At 29.7% G+C, this 23364-nt stretch overlaps 1 protein-coding gene, 1 long non-coding RNA gene and 4 other non-coding genes across 7 annotated transcripts; 1 reads left to right on the plus strand and 5 right to left on the minus strand.

Moving 5' to 3' along the window:
• Window positions 1-9605: 9605 nt before the first annotated feature.
• On the plus strand, window positions 9606-14224 carry LOC107009136 (growth-regulating factor 1-like). Of its 2 annotated transcripts, none has more exons than XM_015208410.2 (4): window positions 9606-10218; window positions 10757-10990; window positions 12421-12796; window positions 13106-14224. In XM_015208410.2, exons 1-4 carry the CDS (start codon window positions 9852-9854, stop codon window positions 13941-13943), a joined length of 1815 nt encoding a protein of 604 aa, XP_015063896.1. In that variant the 5' UTR covers window positions 9606-9851; the 3' UTR covers window positions 13944-14224. The 2 variants fall into 2 exon arrangements, with proteins under 2 accessions (XP_015063896.1, XP_015063897.1); XM_015208411.2 differs by having other exon boundaries at window positions 10766-10990.
• Window positions 14225-14711: 487 nt separating this feature from the next.
• On the minus strand, window positions 14712-16427 carry LOC114076039. Its single transcript, XR_003576320.1, has 2 exons — window positions 16211-16427; window positions 14712-15051 (listed from the first exon to the last, which is right to left on the minus strand). It is a non-coding gene; the product is annotated as an uncharacterized LOC114076039 (long non-coding RNA).
• LOC114076188 lies at window positions 15163-15296 on the minus strand. Its single transcript, XR_003577067.1, has one exon. It is a non-coding gene; the product is annotated as a small nucleolar RNA snoR74 (small nucleolar RNA).
• On the minus strand, window positions 15371-15505 carry LOC114076186. The gene has a single exon (XR_003577065.1). It is a non-coding gene; the product is annotated as a small nucleolar RNA snoR74 (small nucleolar RNA).
• On the minus strand, window positions 15531-15624 carry LOC114076224. Its single transcript, XR_003577097.1, has one exon. It is a non-coding gene; the product is annotated as a small nucleolar RNA R24 (small nucleolar RNA).
• Window positions 16049-16144, minus strand: LOC114076194. The gene has a single exon (XR_003577073.1). It is a non-coding gene; the product is annotated as a small nucleolar RNA snoR126 (small nucleolar RNA).
• Window positions 16428-23364: the final 6937 nt, after the last annotated feature.

A 23364-nucleotide genomic window follows, 5' to 3' on the forward strand; every position in this document is an offset into this window, starting at 1 on the left:
TTATCATAAAATAAAATAAAAATATAAAATAAATATAGAAAAATAAATTAAACTATTTTTATACTCGAGATGTGTGTGTGTGTGTATATATATATATATAGACACACACTCTTGTTTTAGACTACTTGTGTAATGTTTAATGAACTTTCATTAAGAGACAATATTTTACTTATGAATTGTTCTTAAATTCATACATCAACATTAACATATTAGTCGGATTATAATATTTTATATTAATAATAAATAGATTAAGTAATTCATATTTTAGAAACAAAAAATTATATCTAAATAATAAAAGTTGTAAGCTAATTTATTTAAATAACTTTATTAGTATAAATATAAAATATAAAATATAAAATCAAAAAAATAAATTAAATATTAAAAGGATTTGAGGGGTATTTTTGTCTTTACCTAGAATAGTCCATGGTATTAGAGCTAATACCTCCAAATGGAAGGTATTAGCAATACATCACATAATACCATGTAGGATGTATTAACTAATCCATGGATTAGTAATACATAGGCTTGCATTCCTACCAAACACAGTATTAAATTATACCACATCTAATACATGGATTAAATCTTTTAATACATCCTACCGAATGCCCCCTTAATGTTTTTTAGAGATTTAATATTTGTTAGAAAGATAGAATATCTTTAACGAGTAAATTGATTTTGAAATTCTATTAATTAATAAGATAAAATGGTAAACTCATTATTTTCTTAATAGTTATGTCAAATAAAAATAAACAAGTAAATAGTGACAGATGAGGTAAAAAATTAGTAACAAAAATTTAAAATTCAAAAAGCAAATTCTTCCTAAAACTAAGTAATTTATTTTGCTAAAAAATACATCACTAACTGAAAGTAATTTTCAACGCTTCAGTTGTTGTAATCTATATGTTACATGTTCAAAGTTGTGAAATCAATTATCCCTATAATACATGCAATCTTTCCTCTAATTTTCTAGAAAATGTTTGGTGCATTTAATTATTTTTTACATAAAGCAAGTAGATCCAAAAATTATAGTTCATGTTTATTGTTGGGTACAAGGGGTGCCTTTAATTTAATGTCTGCCACAATCTGCCTTTCACTATTCGATCGTCATGTAGCTACTTTAGCTTTTCTTTTGCTTTTTCGTGGCGAAAACTTTATAATTAGTTTGCATATAGCATAAGGAATAAACAAAACTAACAACTATTTTTACGTATAGATTAGTTAAATGATGGAAGGCAAAAAAGGCTGTATTTGCTCAGAATGTCATGAAAAATAGTACCAAAACTCATGCAATTGCTTCTATTTTTCAAAGTCGTAATAAACGTGCTTTTATTTAATGCGTTACTCCTATTATTATGCAGAAGAAGACAAATACACATCAACTGATCATGGCGTGCTTAAAAAATGAAATAAAGTCGAGAGAAAAAAAAAGGGAAACAATTTACTACTACTTTTTTCTTTTTTTTTTTCAAACTGTGGAGAGATGGATGAGTCAACAGAAGAGAATCGTAGAAGCACGAGAGAATCAAAACATCGCTTATTCCCCACTCTTATTTTTATTCTTTATCTTCTTTTTTCTTTTATACATACCAAATGTAGAAACTAATAAAGTAAGTCATTATATGGAAATTTAATTCGAAAATTATTAGTGTTAAAATACTTGACAAAAAAGATATTTAATTTGTATTATAATATTTTTACTTAATGCCCAACAATCAGTTCCTAAGCGTAAATTCAATTGTTGAAAGGCCAAAAATAAAACTTATTTTAAGTGGAAAGAAAATAAATTAAAGACAATTTGGCCAACTATATGATTTATTCATTGAGTGTTCTATGTTAATTTTATACAAATATCTATCGATTTCTACATAAATATATATATTTCGTAACGAAATTAATGGGTGCTCGAGCACCTGGCGGACACCATGTGGAGCCGCCCCTGGGCACATCCCAAGTTAGCCCATTTAAACGTTGAACTAACTATGTAATCCAACTCCTACGAAAATTTATCAAAATATATTTTATTTTAAAAAAAATATATTATCTATATAACCAAATTTAAGAATAAATGATACTTCTATTAGTTTTGTATGTATTTCGTTTAATAATAAATTAAATTGAAAAAAATTAATTTGTACCAAATGTTTATACTAATCTATTGCAATTTTTTCATTATTAATAGTTAGAAAGGTTAAGTTATGATTCGCTATTAGTTTTGTACGTATTTCGTTTAATAATAAATTAATTTAGAAAAAATTAATTCTTACCAAATATTTATACTAATCCATTGCAATTTTTTTCATTATTAAGAGTTAGAAAGATTAAGTTATGATTCGCTATTATTCAATTCATCTGGCCCAAATAATTTTATATTGATGATTCAACAAAATTTTGACTTGTCCAAATTAAAATTTAATCAAATCCATTCTTTCAATACTTCCCAATTCCCACCATGGAAACTTTAAGTGCCCAATCTCTGAAATTTTTATCTCCTACCATCTCCTCAATCCCAAAACAAATCAGGATGTCAAAGTCCCTCTCATAATGTTCAACCTTTTCCTTTCCCCCTTATTATTGTTATTATTCTAAAATGATTATGATATAATCAAACTCTAAATCTAGTCCTCGATATGACTATTTTTAAAGTGACTTTTTATTTATAATTTACCTAAATCTCGTAGTATAGAGAACTAATTACATTATTTTCCTATTCTTTTAAAAATTACAAAATTCTCTTTAAATTTATGAATTTCGGATACATCATTGCACTTTCGGATACGTTAGCAGACATCTGGATACATCTAGGTGAGGGATCTATCCGCGAGGGGAGGGATGTGCGATGGAGATGTATTAGTGAGAGGAGAGTGATGTATCCGGTGATTTTTGATTTTTTTTTTTTTTTTATAAAAAAAAGGGTAGGAAAATTAAAAATTATGGTGAAATAAGATGTGTATTATTTCCTATTTCATCAGACCTTATCAAAGATACAGAGGAGAGAACTCAGATTTTTTTGGGCTGTTAAAATTAGATAAATAAATTTTTGGGCCGCTCAAATTTTTTAGTCCAGATCACTAGTGACGACAAGGGCAGACACAGCAACAAAAGGGCTTCGGTCCGGTCCTAGTAAAGGGCAGCCCAAAAAACGACCTTTTTACTAGAGGCCCAAGACATCAGAAATCCTAAAGGCCTACGTATAGTGTTGCTATCTATGCCCTTTTCTTGTATTATTTTTTGTAAAATTAATTTCTCACATTAGGATTGTATTTCAGTAATTAAATATTAGTCACTACAAGAGAAGTTAAACATGTTTATTACTAGATCATTATTTCATTGGCATTTTCTAATTGTTAGTAATCCAGAGTATTAAAAGATTCAATCAACAAAGAATGGATTGAAACTCCGCCACCACGAAATAGTAAAAAACGTGTGTTTTGGTAGGGAGAAAAACTTTATTCAATTTTCTTTTATTTGGTTTGTCAAAATATTTGAAAAAAAATTTTATCGAGAAAAATAAGTTATTTTAAAAATAAAAAAAATGATTTTTTCATTTTTTAGAATAAAAGCAAGGAAAATAAGTTTCATAAGTGACATTTCAAGTTCATTGTCTCCTTCAGTTCTTCTCACCCATTTAGTGCCCATAAGCACACATCTTTAGGGACGATATTGCCAGCATTACACATTGATCACGATCCGAATCCGTAGTTTTTTTCTTATTATTATTTATTAGTAAATACTAATATTCACTTGTTTTCGAGATAATAGTTTTCTTTCCTCTAAAACACACGCTAGCATAATATCAATTGAAACAATTTTCATAAGTATGAACCAAAAAAATAGAGTTACAAGTTTGCTTCTTCTTAATGTCTATGTTATGATCTGTATTTTGTTGGTTGTGCAGCGACAATCATTGCTTGTATTTCTCTTAATAAGCATTTAATAGCAATACATACAACAAAATTTTTGAAAGACTTCATTTCTAAGTTAAATAAACTAATCAATGAGAAAACAAAATAAAAGGAAGACTTTAAATCTATGTAACCCAATTAAATATTTTGACTTTTATGAAATTGACCTGAGAAAATATATTTTACGAGAGAGTAAATGAGTAAATTAAAAGGTAAGTCACCGAATTTGGTTTGTTACTTATCCAAGAAGTTAAATTTCCAGAATTAAAGAAAAACAGTGGAGAAAAAAAAACAATTAATATGATCCACTTTACATACTAATATACCTAAAAAAAGCAACTTATACGATCCACTACACATATAAATATACCTAGATGTTCTTGCTTACAAAGTTAAACTCTTATCAATTTGCACTTATTTGGTATCAATCTTTAAGCATAATTCATCAAATTAGTTCACTCAATAATAACACAATTCTTTATTTAATACATTAATCTAAAAATTCATCTGTGCCATGCACAATTTCAATCTACTTAAAAATAGCTAGAAAATTGATATATCTATATATCATGCTACAGACCTAAGAGTTTTTTTCCTTTATTCTCTAATCGATTAGAAGCCATCAATTTTTTAATAGCTGAGGAAGATCCATGTACACAATACATCGATTTCTCGAACATATCTATTCGCAAAATTTAGATTATAAACACGGACAATTACACCTATTTATATTAATATTACTCTCATTGGTGAATTTTAGTATGTACTGCTTTAAGAAGAGAAAATATTCCATTATATTTGACGTTATTGCTAGCGGAACTAATTAAATGCCAAATAGTTTACCTATTTGCATATATAATAGAAAGTTTTGGACAAATAAAGAATTGAGTGTTTTGTCATAAATCCCCTTGTGATTTTGTTTGTTGACAGAGAATAGGTAATACAAATTTCTTCATACTACATACAAACAGACTATTAAACCATCGAATAATCAGTTCCAGCCATGCCGGTGTAATAGTATTGAGAATAATCATTGTGGTCCACTCTACCTAGTGATGACTAATACTTACATGGGGTATTGAGTTTTGCTGTAAGCTACTTATTTACCTGGCTAAGTTTTTAAGGGCAAGTTGAAATGTGAATAAATGCGATAACATGGGCAGAAGATGAAATGGAATGGGGTGTGTTGTGTCCAGAAAAAAACAAAGATTGGCATATGTTGGGTGGATGGGAGCAATAACAGAATCTGCTTAGAATGTAAGCTTTTTAATGTATTTGAAGGTGGGTACGTTGAATATAGCACTAAACTCGAAATTCATCAAGTGGTCCTACTCTATTAGATATGGCAACCAAATTGTTTCCCAACTTCAGAATGTCTAATTAACGCACAATTTTACACTGTGACAGAGCCACAAGTTTTTTCAAAAAAAAAAACTTAAAAGGCTGTAATAAGTGAGATTTAAACTTGCGATCACCTTATGCTTAGAACTTTTCAGGTGTGCCAAGAACCACTAGACAATAACACTTTATTATTTTAAGAATGTTCAAAATATGTTATTTAACTTCTTAGCATATTATTTTGATTAATTTTTCGACGAAAGATGTCAATTCAATAACTTTATCGATTATTTTGACGATACACCCCAAAAACCTTTTAAGCTCCAAAACCCCAAAACCTGAGTTATTAGAGGTTATTATTGACTCCTTTGATAACAAATAAACAAATAAATATGTTGAAATTGTTTCGAGAATATTAAGAGTAAAAAGATTTACAATTTTATATGTTAATGTTATTATGAATAATATGTTTAATTACATCAAATATGATTTGATAATTTAAAATTTTTTATGCAATCTCAGTGGATTGAATATTAATTTCATGTATATTACTCTGCACTAATTAATTGAAGGTCTACAATATCACACCCATGCGCACAGAGATATGAAAATGTATATATGTCACACCCATATCCAAATAAATATGTTAAACACTCCTCCAAATAAATCAGTCCCTTTATTTTATCAATTTACATGTATTTATTTTGTCGAATACCTATATTTAAACATGAAATTTCATAATTCTTCGCCACCAAACCATGATGGCAATAAAGATACTAAGGAGCCAATAGTTGAAAAGCTAGCTACATGATAGTTATCACTATATTTGGATAGTCACTCTTTTTCCTTTTGACTTACAACTCCTATTCAATTATACTCCCTTAATCTATGTATTTTACAGCCCTATTGCTATTAAATGATGTTTAACATTAAATCTTGAAAAATAAATACTTCATATTAAGAATGAAATATTAAAAAAAAATACATTAAATGACCTACTATTCCTGTATAAATAATGTGTAATATTAAAAATAAAACATAAAAAAAATTACATTCGACGAATATACTAATCCTATACATAACTCTAATATTGGACCACCACACACTTCTAGGTCATGTGTCCTCTTGAGAATATCTCTCATTTATTTCCCCACCAACTTATTGTGGCCTTGTAGAATGTAATAATAGAGGGTGGGTTAGTTAGCTATCTTGATGAAAAACGGACACTTCATTTTGAGTAAGTTAATGTAAACCTGCAAAACATTTAATAATGTTAAAAAGTGATGGAGTCGCACTTAATGACGCAGATAGCTCTTTGTTATTTGGATATTACGATTTTTCGAAAGTTAAATTGATCAAATATATAAATTAAATTATGTAATTTGATATTTTAAATAAAAATTAAAATATTTAAAATTATATAAAAAATATTATAAATTACAATTTTTTACATATTAATATAGCAAAAAAATATTTATTAAAATTTATATAATTTAATTCTAAAAATAAAAATCATGATGATTAAAAATAGACCGAGGAAAATATTAGATTTAGACAGTTTTGAAAGTGATGGAGCATGGAACGTTACCTAGGTGATATGCTTTGGGTTTTGATCCGCACATCCTCTCTATAGGTTATGTTGGATTCACATGCTTTACGTACAAATTACTCTTACCACTGCATAAACAAAAAGAAAGGGAAAAGAAAGTGTTTTTGAATCTTCTTGTCTTAGCATTTGATCAGTTCAATTCTTTGGCTTAATTAATTTTCATATATTGGATTGTTTTTTCTTTCCAAATCTTGGGCTTTAATTAAAGTTTCATATCTTAATTGAAGGCACAATTTTCAATTACATAAGAAATTTATTTATCAAATATAGAGGCATGAGGGTGACTTTCTAAGTAAAGAAAATCACATTTTTAATTATATGATAATATATATATATATATACATATATATATATATATATATAAATTTTATCATGGATGGAGCGATATTTTAATTACTTAAGAATTTGGCTTGTACGATTATAAATTTTTAAAGAAGAGAAAGAAGAATTTTTGGCTAAAATTATCTTTTAATTATGATCTAAATTTAAAATATATCCTTATATTATAAAAATAAATAAAAATATCTTTACACTATTCAAAAAGTTACAAGATTCATTCTTCTGTCTTTTTAAAAAAAAAAAACTCAAGTCATCAACAAAAAATGTGTCAAGTCGAATAAATATATGTACACACGATTAAGCTAGTTAAGTTGCGTGATTTTTTTATTTTTAGAAATTAAGGATTAAAATATTCAGACAAAATATATTTAAATTCTAAAATTCTTTGCAAAAAAACTGTTCAAATACAACTCCATTTTTAAAAAATTCAAATAAATTAATTATTATTTAATTTTCTCAAAAAAATGCGTACATAATTTCAATAAATTAACAGTATTTTTTATATATTATATAAAATGTAAATTGCATTGTCTACGTAATATATACGTATCATATATTTTTTTTTATTAAAGAGAATCGCTAAATAGTGGCACATTATATTTTTAAAATGATTTTTTTTAATAATCTTTCAAACCATGGATCCTGCTGTATAAATATTTTAAAATTTATGTGTTGTTGCAAGTTAATTTACTTGTTTATGCAAAAAAAAATATTTATTTTTTATTCATATTCTTATTTTTTTTGGATAACATTGATTTTCTCGATATAGCTAAGAAGACATAATCAAATTTTAAAAAATATTTTTTTATTTTTTCAATTAGTTTCTTGACAAAAATAGATTGAAGAATGATTCTTATTGATTTTTGAATAGTATAAAAATATTTTTTATTCATTTAAAATTTACATTAAATTTAAAACATAATTGAGATTATTTATATTAAATTTAAGTCATAATTAAAATTATTTTAACCAAAAACTCAAGAGAACTAAATTTAAAATGTAGTGAGAATTAACGGCGTTACACAGCACAAGTAGAATTGTCGTTGATCTGCATGTTTGCCACGCGGCAGTTGGATTCGGCATATTTATCACCTAATCTGCGGCATGAGCCTCAACCCACGAGGAAAGTAACGCATTGTTTTTCCTAAATGACAATTTTTTTTGCATCTTTTATTTATAGTATATGTCGTATAGCTAACTGATTAGCAACAAACAAATTACTTATCATTACTCCTATTCTTGTCCATTCGTCATATTAATACACTTTTATCTCATTTTAAAATGAAGACAAATTATATTCCTTACTCCTTAATAGGAATAGCTAGCTACTTATAGTAGTAATTTATCTACATTCTTTTAATCGCTTTTTTTCCTTTTAATTTCATCATATTCTTATTGCATTCGTGCTATGATTCTTTAAGTAAACATTATTTTTCCTATATATTAATACATGACGTAAGACACCGCAGTTTAAAGTGAAAAGTATATCGGTTTAATATTTTAATGTCTAAGTCATCAAAACTTTGAAGAAAATTGTTGGGCAACAACATACTATAAAAATTATGGCCGAAGAATTGCACAGTATTTAAAGAAAATATGGGCCGATTCAATACGTAAAACTAGCCTGAAGTAAATACTATACGTTATAGATATTAGTCTTTTATTTAAAAAGTTTAATAATCTTATTTGCGTCAAATAATTTAAGAACTTTTAAAAGAAAATACATCGAGTAGAATGTCATAAAGAGTTAGTCCTTTAAGAAGTTTTATAGATATGTTATTTAATTTGCTTTATGTATATTCTATGCATTGAATTCTCGATGCTTAAATGATTTGTTTGATAATATTAAGATATATAATTAATTTTGAATTCAACGTAATTTATTTTATAATATTTTTAAAATATTAATAATATGTGAAATATTTTTTAGTACTTAATATTTTAATTGTGTAATTTCATTAGGCTAATGTAAGATTTTGCTGGAAAAGTTCTCTTGAAAAATTCAAATTAAACAACTTGGATCATACTTAATTTTGTGTTCTTAAAATGTTCTAGTACGGAGTACAAAGAAACATCATGGACCTATGTAACTTACAAGTCACAATGGGGTCAAAAGAAAAAAACACGTCACTTTCTTTCTAATTCTGGGAGATGTAAATGAAAGTGAAGGCAAGTTTGGCCAATACTTTTAACAAAACTATAATATTAATTAATTTAGTGAAACTTCGTATTATGTTTCTACTACTTTTATACTAATATAGTTATTTAACACTCACTTAGTATAGCACTAAAAACAATATATTATAAGAAAAAACTCTTTCTAATCCATTTTTCTATTTTTATAAATTAAAATTATAAAAATTTTGACTAACGTACATGAGTTAGGAACGGAGAAGCGAGTACAAAACTGAGCTTCTTATTGGGAAACAAAACTAGATATATATATGTGTGTTTACAGTAATGTAGAAGATGGTTTTTGCCCCTTGTACTCCTTTTGTCCTCTCTATCTATCTATCAATCTCTTAAGCAGACTCCAAATACTTAAAACAACCATTGTTTCACTTCTCTGCTTATTTTTTCCGCCTACTGTATTTTCTCTCAGAAATTTCCCCTATATAAACTCATGCTCTGTGCAGCTTTCATACAGTGGTGTTTTCTAAGTTATGGATTTTGGAGGGTTGATGACAATGGAAACTGCCCAACAATCTGAGACTAGTAATGGATCTGGGCAACTGAAACAACAGAGATCTGGGCCTTGTGATGACAATATTTGGAGGCCTTCTAAACTCCCTAAACCTGCAGATGACTTGTCTGCTTTTTGTAAACAGCAAGGCCCTACTTCTACTTTGTTTATGAGATCTGATTCCCCAAATGATGGACGTGGTCACTCTACTATGCTCAGTTTTTCATCTAATAAGTCTGAAGAAATCCCTTTTCTTTCTACTAATAATGTTTCTGCTCAACACTCATCTACGAATCTTCCTTTCCCATTGCTTGATTCTGGATCCTACAACACCAGAGCTGCTTCAGGTAACACAAATATCGTTATCTGCTTATTTTTAAATTTTTATTTGGGTGGTGCATTCTGTGTATTTAGATGTTATTGACGATGATTTGCAAAAGATTTGTTTTAATCATGTTTAGATGTTTAATTTATTTTCCTGTACACGGATAGAGATGGGTCTTTTGAAAGAAAAACTGTAGATTCTGATTGTCTTGTCAATAAAAGAAAAAGGTATTTAACCCCAAAAAGGAAAAAAATTGAACTTGTTAATTATATCTCCTATATTGGGTGGAAAATTTGGTGTGTGTTTTTTGTCCATCTTGGGTAAATTTTGCACATCATTTAAGGAGAAAAAAAGTAAATGTAGTGCGGGAAGGAAATAAGAGAGAGAAAAGGAAAGAAAAAATGGAACTTTAATAATATTTGAGTCTCAGGTATTTATGAAGTTCAACCAACCTTATATGTCTTGGTTAAGTAATCATTCTATTTGTTCACTTTTTTGATTTGGAGTTAACCATGCTGTTCAAGTTCTATTTAGAAAAGTTAACAATTCTACTTTCTTAGCTTGTTCAGCTTATGCTTCTGGAGGGTCAAATGAAAACACGCCTGGCTCTTTCTCCAGGTTCAGAGGTCCATTCACTCCTTCACAATGGATGGAGCTGGAACATCAGGCTTTGATCTACAAGCATTTCGTGGCTAATATCCCGGTTCCTCACCACTTGCTTATTCCTATTAAGAAGTCTGTGAACCCATATGCATTTTCTGGCTTGTCAGCTGATCCCTATGCCTCCTCCAATTGTAAGATTTGTCACTTCCCCTATCAAGTATTGACATCGATTATGCCAAAATAGAATATGCTTTTGATCTTATCCATTTGTGTGGTGGTTGTGTATGAATTTATCATTGTACGGCGTTGGATCTTCAGTATACGACAACATTGTATTTTTTATCAGCGCGTTGGTTAAGGGCATCCATTTTACCATTTAGGTCAAGGGTTTGTATCCCAACTTTAGTGGTTCGAAGTTTTTGAGCTTTCTTCTGACAGAAAGTTATTTTTTCGCCACCAGGTTTTGGTTATTTCATTCTGCCCCAAAATGGAGTAGCAAAACCAAATGGACCAGCACATGTAATGCTGGTTTTACTATTTAATTTAACTCTTTACCTATTACCTAATAGGGAAGAGCTTTCTCAACGGTGAAGTTGATTAAGACCGACTTACAGAATCTAATGAATAATGAGGTTTTGAGTGGTTGTTTGGTTGTTTGGGGTATTATATAGAAATAAAGTTTCTATTATGGGTACATTTAAAAAATGAGAACTTGTCGAGGAGAGTTGTAATTTATATGGAATACATTTTAAAAAATGAGAACTTGTCGAGGAGAGTTGTAATATTATACTTGAATTGTGTTTTTCTAAAAATGCTGTTGTTAGAGTGATTTATTTATTTATCCACTTCCTTAAATGTTGACACCACTTACAGTAGATCCCTGTATGCCAGTTATTGCTTCATAACTAGGCCGTGAATGAAACAACTCCAAAGAGTCTTACTCCTTGTTGCTTATCTGTCTTAGTTACTTTGCAGGGAACTGCGTATCATCTCTTAGACAACTGGAACCTTATATTGGATTCTAATGATTTTTGTTTAGTGCTAATCCAGTTCCATTTCTTAATCCTATATATCTGCTTAGAAGTATCTCCATACCTGAATTTGTGATTTCTCGTGTTATATTCTGGGGCGTGCTTTCACATTTAGGATTTCCTAATAGCATACTCTTATTCTGTGATAGATATACATTGTTTTAGGAAGCATGAAAAATATTGTTAAAAAAGGTCTTTCCTATCCATACTTTCTGTTTTTCTTTTTAATCTTAAAGAATCAATCTTGTGACGAATGATTTGAAAGTAGTATTCTTCTGCATACAGTTCAGAAGTAACTTTATCTCTTAAAAATTGGCGTATTTCAGTAGTATTCTTCAGTTTTCCTAATATTTGGGATATTTGTTCAACGTCTCACATTTTAGGTGAGGTACAGAATGTTCATAGCTAATTACATCGGACCTTCTAATTTTCAAATGGTTAGAGGACATTTGCGTAGTTTTTTACCGGTTGTGCCATAAAGTTATTTACCAATGATATATTAGTCTCCTATATTTTTCTGCTTTTCTGTGTTTTTTTTTTTGCTTTTCTGTTTGTTTGTTCATCTTTTGTCTACTTTGTGGTACATGTAGGGGGATGGGGTACTTTCCATCTAGGTTTCGCTGGCAACACTGATCCTGAGCCTGGTAGGTGTCGTCGAACAGATGGAAAGAAATGGCGGTGCTCTCGAGAAGCTGTCCCTGATCAGAAGTACTGTGAAAGACACATAAATAGAGGCCGTCATCGTTCAAGAAAGCATGTGGAAGTACAGAATGGCCATGCTGTCTCTGGATCCACCACTTCAAAGGTGGCATCGGTTGCACCCTCTTCATCAGCGACGGTGATATCCAGCAGCGGCACCCTCCTCAATAACGGCGGCGCATCCAACAGCCTTGGTACTGTTCAGCAGCAATTAAATAGCTTGCAGCCCAGCGCTGCCAATCCTAACACTGAGCAGCTTGTTAACAGGTACTAAATATTGAAGTCCTGAAAGCTGATTGATATGCCCATTTTAATGCTTTCATGTCCTTGTCAATCTTGAAATGGATGCCTTGATTTCTTGTAAGGTGTTAAACAGAAACTTGAAAATAACTTGAAAACTTGATTTTCATTGAAAAAATTGTCAACATTAGGTTTTACTATTTTACCATCCGAAAACCTTGCTGGGAATAAAAGGAAAAAGTAACTAGAAATTCATAAAATATTTATTAATCTTTGGCCCTAATTGATTAGTCTGCATATGACATAATCCTTATAGAAAAACTATGTATATGACAGAATGCTAGGTCATAGAGGTGCCTCTGTGATATCTCCAACAATTTGTGTGAAGCCCAAGGACTCAGCTATTTCAGTTCAAAAGCAACATAATGGAGTTGAACTATCCTCGCGGACCAATTTTGGACTAGTTTCATCGGATTCCCTTCTTAATCCTTCGCAAAGAAATTCCTTTGTAAATCCTAAGAATCCTATTGCTTTCCTAAATTTCAATGACCAAGAACGAAGTGAACAACATCCAGTTCACCATTTCATTGATGGATGGGCCAAGGAACAGTCGTCCCGGGCCTCTACATGTTGGCCAGATCAACTGAAAGACTGGACTCAACTGTCCATGTCCATTCCCATGACTGCCTCTGATTTCGCATCATCTTCAAGTTCTCCTCGGCAAGAGAAGCTCACGCTTTCCCCTTTAAGGGTATCTTGTAATGTTGATCCCATCCAAATGGGCTTAGGAATGACAAGTAGCTGTGGCGAACCTATGCAAAAGACAGCTAGTTGGGTACCAGTATGCTGGGAACATTCACTTGGTGGTCCATTAGGAGAAGTCCTGAATAGTACTGCAGGTAATTCCGGAGATGGCAAAAGTGTCTCAGCTTTGAACCTGGGAACTGAGGTCTGGGATAACAGTCCTTCATTTGGATCATCTCCCACAGGTGTTCTGCAGAAGACGACCTTTGTTTCACTCTCAAACAGCAGTTCAGGGAGTAGTCCACGAGGCGACAGCAAGAAGGTTCATGATGGTATTGGCATGTGTGATGAGGTGATCGGTTTAACAGTGGCGAGTTCTGTGTGTATTCCTTCAATGGAAGTCTCGTGTTTGATTAAGAACAAACACTAGCAGTTCTCGCCAGGTCCAGAACAGTAGAAAGTTACCTTGTTGATTACCTCCTTATTTTTACTTTCCCCTTTGCTCAGACTTTTGACAGGTATGTCTAGTTGTTGTAACTTAAGACGGACATTTGAGGTTAGCTTATCCGTCCAGAGAACTCAAAAGTATTTGTGATTGTTACCACCTTGTTTTTTTCCCCTGTAACATCAATGTTGAACTCTCGTTTTCTAAGAGTTTTCTTATTGGAGGTTTTTATATTAAATGAACAAGTTATTTTGCAAATTGGGAAATGCAGTTCCAGACTTTTCGTATGTAATTAGTTTGCTGTTTAGGGCTTCGTAATTAGTATGACAATTGCTCAATAAACCTTTCTTTTATTTGTTGTCCTTTCGAACTTGTCCAGAGCTGGAGTTGCTATAGAACGTGCTTTACCCGCAGTTTACCAGAAAGTTTTCTTCAACAAAGAGAAGGATGGTACTGAAAGTAGATAATTTATTCGAAAAAGTTCAAATATACCATTAAATTTTGAAAAAGAGCAATGATTGTAATAAGTGATCCGCAGCTTTGATTGCCAAATGTATTTTGGCTGCCAAGTTTTAATAGTCTCCAAGCTACGGTTCTACTCTTAGTCTCTTTTTAACATTGTTTTTCTGGTTATTGCTTGTCAATACATGGTAAACAGTAGAGGCATGGAATAACCAATTTTCATTCAATGTACTTGATTAAGGTTGACGTGCTACATGTTAAACAGTGCTTCTTTTTTCAAGTATTATAATGTCAATAAAATAGTACTTCATCCATAAATATGAAAATATATAATTACAATCTTTGTGATGTAGTTAATCATTACATATAATGTGGAAACTCTTAAAATCCAATATAGCACATCTGCTACCAATGTAAATACACTCAGAAATGAAAACATTATAATAAATCCAGAACCAATCCATATAACATGATGCATTGGCTATCAAAATATCAAACCTAGATCACAAGAAAGAACATTAAAGCATCAATTTGAGTCCGCAGTTGTGTAATTGAGAAATTGTCCTTGAGCCAAAGAGTTTCCACACGAGTTCGTTGGGTGCTACACAAACTTGTGATCCTCTATTAGATTCTGTCGAGATGGTTAGTATTTGCAACAAATAAATGGAAAAAAAATCAAATATAAATAATACAACATGAACGAAATAATTATTCAATGTAAAATAAATGAATACTCAAAAGAAGATGTATCATCGTTTACTGAACCATTCCATCATGAATAAGTCAAGTGGTTCACCCAATAACAATGCAATTTTTGATGTCCCTGAAGTTTACGAGAGATCAATTCACTTAAAGGCAATCCATCCCTGCTTTTTTCAACAGGTTTGAAAACAATTATTTAATTCATAAGAATAGGGTTTTGATACTTCAATTTTCTTCTAGTAAAACTATAATGTATCATCGTTTACTGAACCATTCCATCATGAATAAAGTCAAGTGGTTCACCCAATAACAATGCAATTTTTGATATCCCTGAAGTTTACGAGAGACCCATTCACAAAAAAAGGCTAGGTCCCTGCTTTTTTTCATCAGGTTTTGTTATTAAGAAATAAAGCTCAGAAGCCAAGCGTAACAAGAAAATTTCATCGAAGATCCAAAGCTTAAAATAGATCTCCTTACGTGTTAGCTATCTCATCACTGCATCATATAATTTGGCTACTGTTAATTTGAAGGAATGCTGGAGAGAAACAAGAACATCCTCCAATCGTGATAAGTAGCATTATATAGGCACCGTGCAAAAGGTATTTTCTCATTCAAATAAGAAGAAAATACCCGTTGTCTGAGATATGCCCTTAAAAGAAGAATTATGTATAAATATATCCAAGATATTGTGTCAACAAAGTACAACAAACTCTAATGGATCTTCATCTTGGATACATTTAGGCTTCATGCGGCAGACGGGTTACCATTAACCGGCACCTGCTGCAGACTCTTTTTGTGAAGCCATTGTTAACAACATTCAAAACAAAACCAAAGGGAAATTCATTGTTTTTACTATGATATTACTCTCCTTCCTACCATAGATCAGTTATGGCAAAAAGCAAAATTGATGAAAACTAAAGCAAACAAAGGCTCAGACACGCACAAATAGGTCATCAAAAAAGTATATAACTTTGATATAGTTACATATCAGCATCGAGAAATGATTGATTTCTTCATTGCCTCTTCAAAAAACAAATACTAACAAAAATTATATGAAAACAAAGAAGATAGGCTCAGACGACACGCACAGTAGTCATCAAATTGATGAAAATTATTGCATTACAATCATCTCAGGAATGCATTTTTGTCTTCACCGCCTCAAACTACCATCTGAAATAGAAGAACACTTTATACACAGAGAAAACCCTAGCGTTCAAATCTAAGAAGGTGGACTGTGTTTGGGCTTCAACATGACATAGGATTTTATTACTTGGGCTTAATTACAACGCCAATACTTTGGACCAGATACAAAGTTGTAAACTTGGTCTACTTCGTGAGAAACTATCAAAAATAGTGCCTCAACTATAAGGATAAGCCTAAATAGCCCCTTAACTTTATTTTGTGGTTTTTAGTTATTTAATTTAGGGAAAAGGTTCAAATATGTCATCGAACATTTAGAAAATGTCCATTTATGCCATCCGTTTAAAATTTGCCGTTTAAGAAAAAACTCATTCATGCCATTATTTTTTAAAAAGTGATTTTGCAAAGTCATTTTTGACATGTGACCAATTGTAATTTGGACATGTCTTCAATTTTTTAAATAAAAAAATCATAATTCTAAAATGAATTGAATTAAAAAAAAATTGATGCGTGGCCGAATTATAATTGGTCATGTTATCAAATTTTTAAATAAAAATTGTATTAATTATTTTTTAAAAAAATTAATAAAAAGAATTGATCATGTGGCCGATCATAATTGGTTACATGTCAAAAATGATTTTGCAAAATCATTGTTAAAAGATAATGGCATGTATGAGCCTTTTCTTTAACAGTAATGGCATAAATGAACCGAACTTTTAACTGATGACATAAATGAGTTTTTTCTGAAAGTTCAATGGCATATTTGAACCTTTTCCCTTTAATTTATTCAAAATCAGATTTTAGTTCTTTAACATATACATTTATAGTTTTAGTTTCTTAACTTTATATTTATCAACTTCAGTCCTTCAAGTATTTTAAAAATTCATCAATTCGTTCTTTGTCCATTTTTATACAAATTACTTAGGTTTGTATTAATAGAATTGATGTCTCAAAAGTTAAATCCTTAATTCATTTTTTCAGTTATGTTGTTTTTCTCTAAACGATTCAAAACAAAATTTACGGCGAAGAAAAAATGAATCAAAATTTTATTCGATAAACGATAAAATGAAGCATATTATTGATACTAATAACTTGAATATGTTAAACTTTATTATAAAAAGAAAAAAATATTATTTGTTGAATTAAAAAAAAATGACTTTATTGACATAAATTTTTTTAATTTTTTTAGCCGTTGTAATTTATAAAATTGTAGATTTGTAACTCATTTTTAGTTTTTTTTTTTAAAAAAACTAGATTGATTTTATTATTTCTATCATTCTATTTTACGTAGAAAAATTTGAGTAATAAGATTAAATCTTTTATTTTCTTTTGTATGAATAATAAAATTTAAAAATATTGCATTGATTAGGAGTCATTAACTGCCAAAGAAGGGTATACATCATATTCATGTCATTAGTAACAATTATATGTTTCATTTTTTTCGCTATTGAATAAAATTGAGACTTATATATTATTTCCTCGTTAGTATATCGAATAGTTGATGTTATTAATATTTTTATAAAAGTAATTTGAAAAAAAAGTAGCGGGAATAGAGAAAGAACTTAGGAATGGATTATATTTTAATTTCATGAAGAGTTCTGTTCATATACAACCAAAATATTTGTAAAAAAATATGGACAAAACCAACCTTGATAAGTTTTTATATATTTAAAAGATTAATCTATAAAAGTACAATAGTTAAATAATCAAGTTGGTAAGTTTTAAAAATTTTAAAAAATTATAACAAAAATATAATTAAAGAAGGGAAAATGGTTAAAATTGTCTCTGAACTATGTGAAATAAATTATTTATACCCTTCATTATGTGTTTGAGATAAAAAATGTCGTCGTTGTTATCCTAAAAGACTAAAAATACCATCAAGAGTTAACACCTAAAATTTTTATTGACGTGGCAAGCCATATGGGACTAATCCTTTGCCAACCAGGATTCACTACAATAAAATTAGACCTTTAGCAGCGACAACAGTCGCCACATAAGCCCAGAAAATCGTCACTAAAACTTTTCAACATTAAATTTTAAATTTTGTGTTTTTTTCATTATTTTTAAAAATAAAAGATAATATCGATTAAGAGTTTGAAGACATTGTATGTTTTATTTTTATGTTATATGTAAATGTATAAAATGTACAATGATGCATTATATAGTAGGAGATTTAAAATCGAAAAGTAAATTTGATGGTTTTCGTAATAATATTTATATTGCAAGTTGTTTATTTTAGAAAATTAGATTGCAATTGAAAATTAATTATTATATTTTTTCTATTGAAAAAATAGATTTTACTAGCGAATGGTTGTTGAAGCCTTAGTTGCTACTAAAAATCACTCATAACCTTTAGTGGCAATATTTTGGGATTTTGTGGCGACAAAGGTCAAGCTCTTTTGTAGTGAATCTTAGTTGTCAATGCTCCACGTGGCTTGCCACGTCACTAAAAAATTGGGGTGTTAACTCTTGAGGGTATTTGTGGTCTCCTAGGATAACAGCGGGGTATTTTTTATTCCAAAATATAATGAATGATATAAATAATCTATTTCACATAATTTAAGAAAAAATTTAACCTTTTTCCAAATTAAAGAATCATTTTAGACCTACTCCTATGATTAATACACTATGTATGCCCTTTGTTTCTTTTTTTTTTCTTTGGTTACCCTTTGTCTCTTTACTTCGTATATGGGCAATATTTGGCTGAAAAGGGAAAAGACTCGACAGTATTAAATTGAAGTTCGAAATAATTGAGTATCTTTATGTTTGTTTGTATATAGATTTTGCTTGGAAAGAAAAATCGAAAAAATCTCACTACATTGACATATTCTTACAATCCTCTATAGATTATTTTTATTTTGATAAATAAAAATAAAAATTCTACTTACAAGTATTGAAATATTATTATATCCAAAACAAAGAGGATGAAGCGGCCATTTGGTAGGATACATTACAAAAATAATACATACCTTAATTTATGTATTACTAATACTTTATTAAGACACTTTTTATTAGGGTATTAACTAATAAATACATTAGTTATATAGAATTTATTTAATATTATGATATATAATTAAATAACACTAATTAATGATAAATCATAGTATAAGCATTTTAGCATGTAGATATTGAGGGTGCAAATTACTAACTTGTCGTACGGATAATTTAAAAAGTTTAATTTTGGCGCTGCAGATACTCCATGCATCTCCTCCAATATAATGTGCAAACCACAATTAATCTAAGTTTTGATCGGGCCGAACCGTGGATTCAAGGTTCATCTAAATTTTCTCGGTATAAATTACACAATATATATTAGGTAATTTTTTTGTATTTCTTTAGATATATATATATATATATATATATATATATATATATTTTGAGCCCCCTTATAACAAAAATTGATAACCCAATGACAACTCCTTTCGAAATTTAGCTTTACGTCACCAATTTGAATTTCCAAGATAGCGCTTATTTTTTTCTCTTTTTTATTTTTTTTGTGTTTCGATTCTGTTTTTTTCTAGTTTTTAGTTTCTTTTTTTAATTTTAAAAAACATGCTAAAAATGTGATTTTTAAATTCAAAAAAATACAAAGATCCCCTGAACGAATTTTTTGAATTCGCCATTGATTTTGATCATTGACAGTGAAAAGTCTTCTCATTAATTTGTCCATATTTTCCGCTATAAATTCTTGAGGAAAAAGCCTTTGTGGCGTTCATGATTTATATTAAGAAATTCACCGAATGTATAAATTATTTAGGAAAACTTTCACATATAGCTTAGAAAAAAATTAATTACTCTCTATAGCTATAGTTTGATAATTACAATTGTAGCTACATGTTATTTGGAGGAGAGAGGCGAGCGAGACTGGGAGAGAGAGGTGAGAGGAGAGAGAGTGGGAGAAAGGTGAATTTTATATATATATATATATATATATATATATAGGTTAGATAATTGTATATTATACATATGTAATTGTATATATGGCAAGAGAGATTGGGAGAGGGAGGAGAGAGGCGAGCGAGATAGGGCAGAGAGTGGAGAGAGATGAATTGTATATGTATATAATTGTATATAACTGTATATTATACATATACATTTGTATAAATGGCAAGCGAGATTGGGAGGAGGAGAGAGGCGAGCGAAATTGAGAGAGGGAGGAGAGAGGCGAGCGAGAGAGGGCAGAGAGTGGGAGAGAGGTGAATTTTATACGTATATAGGCTAAAAAATTGTATATTATACATATTTATTTGTATATCCTGGCAAATTATACATATACAAACATGACCAATTATACAAACTCGAAGTCACCCCACGTAATTAATGTATAATGTTAGTCGCGAGTGATTATTATAACAAACTATAATTATGATGAGTAATTTAATAGTATAAGTTTTCTTATCCGCATAATTTTTCCAATTATTTATTCAGAATACTACAATTACTTTACTTTTTAATATAGAAATTTATAAATTTAAAATTTTAGATTCACCTGACAAGATCAACACTATGTCATAAAGCTCTTCATTGATTAAAAAGCGGCATGCAGGATATTTTGTTTCATGGTGGTACCAAAACTCATTTTATGGACCAAGTTTATATCTTCGACTAATTGGTACCTCCAACCAACCAGCTTGCTTATGGCGCAATTTAACGTACGATTGTCAGTTTAACCATCGTCTTTTCACATACATGTTTTTATTTCTATATAATGATTTGGAGTAGTTGTTACCAAACCTTATCTTTAGGAAAATCACAAAAGTAGTTATAATGCTAGCTGATAAAAAACAAACAATTCACCAACTCTAGTGAAGCCTCAACTCTAAAGAACTAAAGATTCTCTAATTAAATTAACTAGCTAGATGATGTCAATTAAGAAGGTAAAATATGCTCTCTGTTGTTTTTTTCAAAAGAGATTAATCATAAATCAACAATTTATTTTTAATTCATTATCATTTAATAAAGATCTCGAGTTAAAGCTCTTGGTATGAAAAAATTGACTTTTATTTTTAATGAACCTTTCACATACAAATTTAAATTAATTGAGCTAACTTTTTTCTTTTTTTTGGTATCAAATGCTTAAACAAAAAGAAAAAAATGTAAGGATATTTGATTGAAATAACAAACATCCAGTAGTCCCTCTCTCGCATTTTACATCACGTTTTTCGTTCAAGCATCAGATAATTTTTTATTCCATTACTCTCCACACATTCTTAAATGGTTTTGATACAACAAATTGTAACCCTTCCAATTTATTTGACGGATTTATCAGTCGGAGAGTCAAAGAGGTTTGTACATATCACAGTTTTCTTTTGATATGCTTCAAAATATGCTCTCTGTTTTTTTCTTAAAAGAGCTTGATCACAAATGAACTCTTTTGATTCATAGTATTTTTATATATAGTTTTCGAATATATTAATTTGATTTTTGAAAGTTCAAAAACTACATATTCTAATTCAAACAAATAGAGGGAGTAAATACTTCTGTTCATAGTATTATGTTAGATTTTTACTGAAAATTAAGTTGATATGTTTTGAGAACTTGTTCGAAGTACTCTTTCTGTTTTTAGACCATAAGAGTAGTTTAAAGTACAGTAACTATTATTACAAGAACATTTGAATGAAGAACATCATCCATCTCACCTAAAGATGTCTTGATCAAAAGTGATCATACATATCAGAGAAACAAAAAAAAGATGGTGACATTTTACCTTAATCTGTTTCTTTGGATGCAGATCATGTTGTCAACAAGTAATTATTGAACGATATAGCGATGGTCCATGTCAAAAAAAAATACTACTTCCTCTGTTTTAAAAAGAATGTGTTAGTTTGATTTGGAACGAAGTTTAAATTATTTTTTTTTAATCTTGTGGTTCTAAATTAAATTTATATCAAATCACAAATATACCAAAATGCACTGTAATCTTATAACCTTAAACATATCATGTTAAAAAATTGAAGTTAAAATATAGATAAAATGAAAATGAATCATTTTCTTTTAAACAAAACCATTCTTTTTAAAAGATGGAGTACTGTGCACTGCACAACTACATTTGACCAAAAAAATCATTTTCTCATTATTTCAAATTTTTGACCATGAATTAAAATATAGAAACTTTAAATTTTTTAAAATAAAATTTATGTATTCGAAAACTTAAAGAGCACTATAAATTACAATAACAATTAATTAAAATAACTAGTAAAAGATGTATAAAAGTATTTTGAAAAAAATATCTTAATCGACTCTCAATATTCTAACTATGTCATATAAGTTGGGAGGGAGGAGAGTTTAATTTAAGACTCCTTTCTTGATAATAAGGGGTATTAAGTCAAAGTGAAGCAAATAACAAAGGGAAGTAAGGCTACAAATTAACCTCTTAAATTCGTCTGCAAGCAAAATAGTCTTTTTTTTCTTCTCTTGATGTCGTTTCAATTGCTGGCCGTGACAAGGAACTCGATCTTAGTGTAATAGTTAAGCTATACTGCTGAATATAAATGAACAAATGAATGCTAAAATTAAAAGCAAAGATGATCAGTTAGTGCCAAACACACAGAAAAAATGAGTCCTCGAATAGTTGATACACGAAGAAATAGTAGTATAGCATTTTCATGGGAAGATTCACCTGGCGTATCTAAATATTTCATGCGCCACCAAAATTTCTCTTCCTCAAATTATCATTTCAACGGCGAAAAGATTCCGCCTCCTCCTCCGTGTGCAGACTTTCGGCCTGCAATAATTAAGAAAAGCTCTTCGCTACGTGATGACCCCTTTATTACAGCGTTAATTGAGTGCTCAAAAAGTACTACTCTCGGAAACAGCAAAAGGCCTTGTATTGATAATAATAATAATAATGGATCGTCTAAGGGATCAAAGAAGAGCAGCTATTTCTGTATGATCTTTTCGTGCAAGCACTCTTTAGATGAAGTGAAAGTTGGTAACTTTGTGAAAATATCAAATCTTCCTCCTATCCCTGGTCCTAGATCTAGAGGGAGATACAGAGCTCTGAGTACCGTGGACGACAATTAATTTCTTTATCAAAACTATATTATATTGTATCCTAAATTACATGTTGTCATCTTATAATTTCAGCTATATATGCATGTAA

The sequence above is a fragment of the Solanum pennellii genome, chromosome 2 (genome assembly GCF_001406875.1).
Source record: "Solanum pennellii chromosome 2, SPENNV200".
Classification (NCBI taxonomy): domain Eukaryota; kingdom Viridiplantae; phylum Streptophyta; class Magnoliopsida; order Solanales; family Solanaceae; genus Solanum; species Solanum pennellii.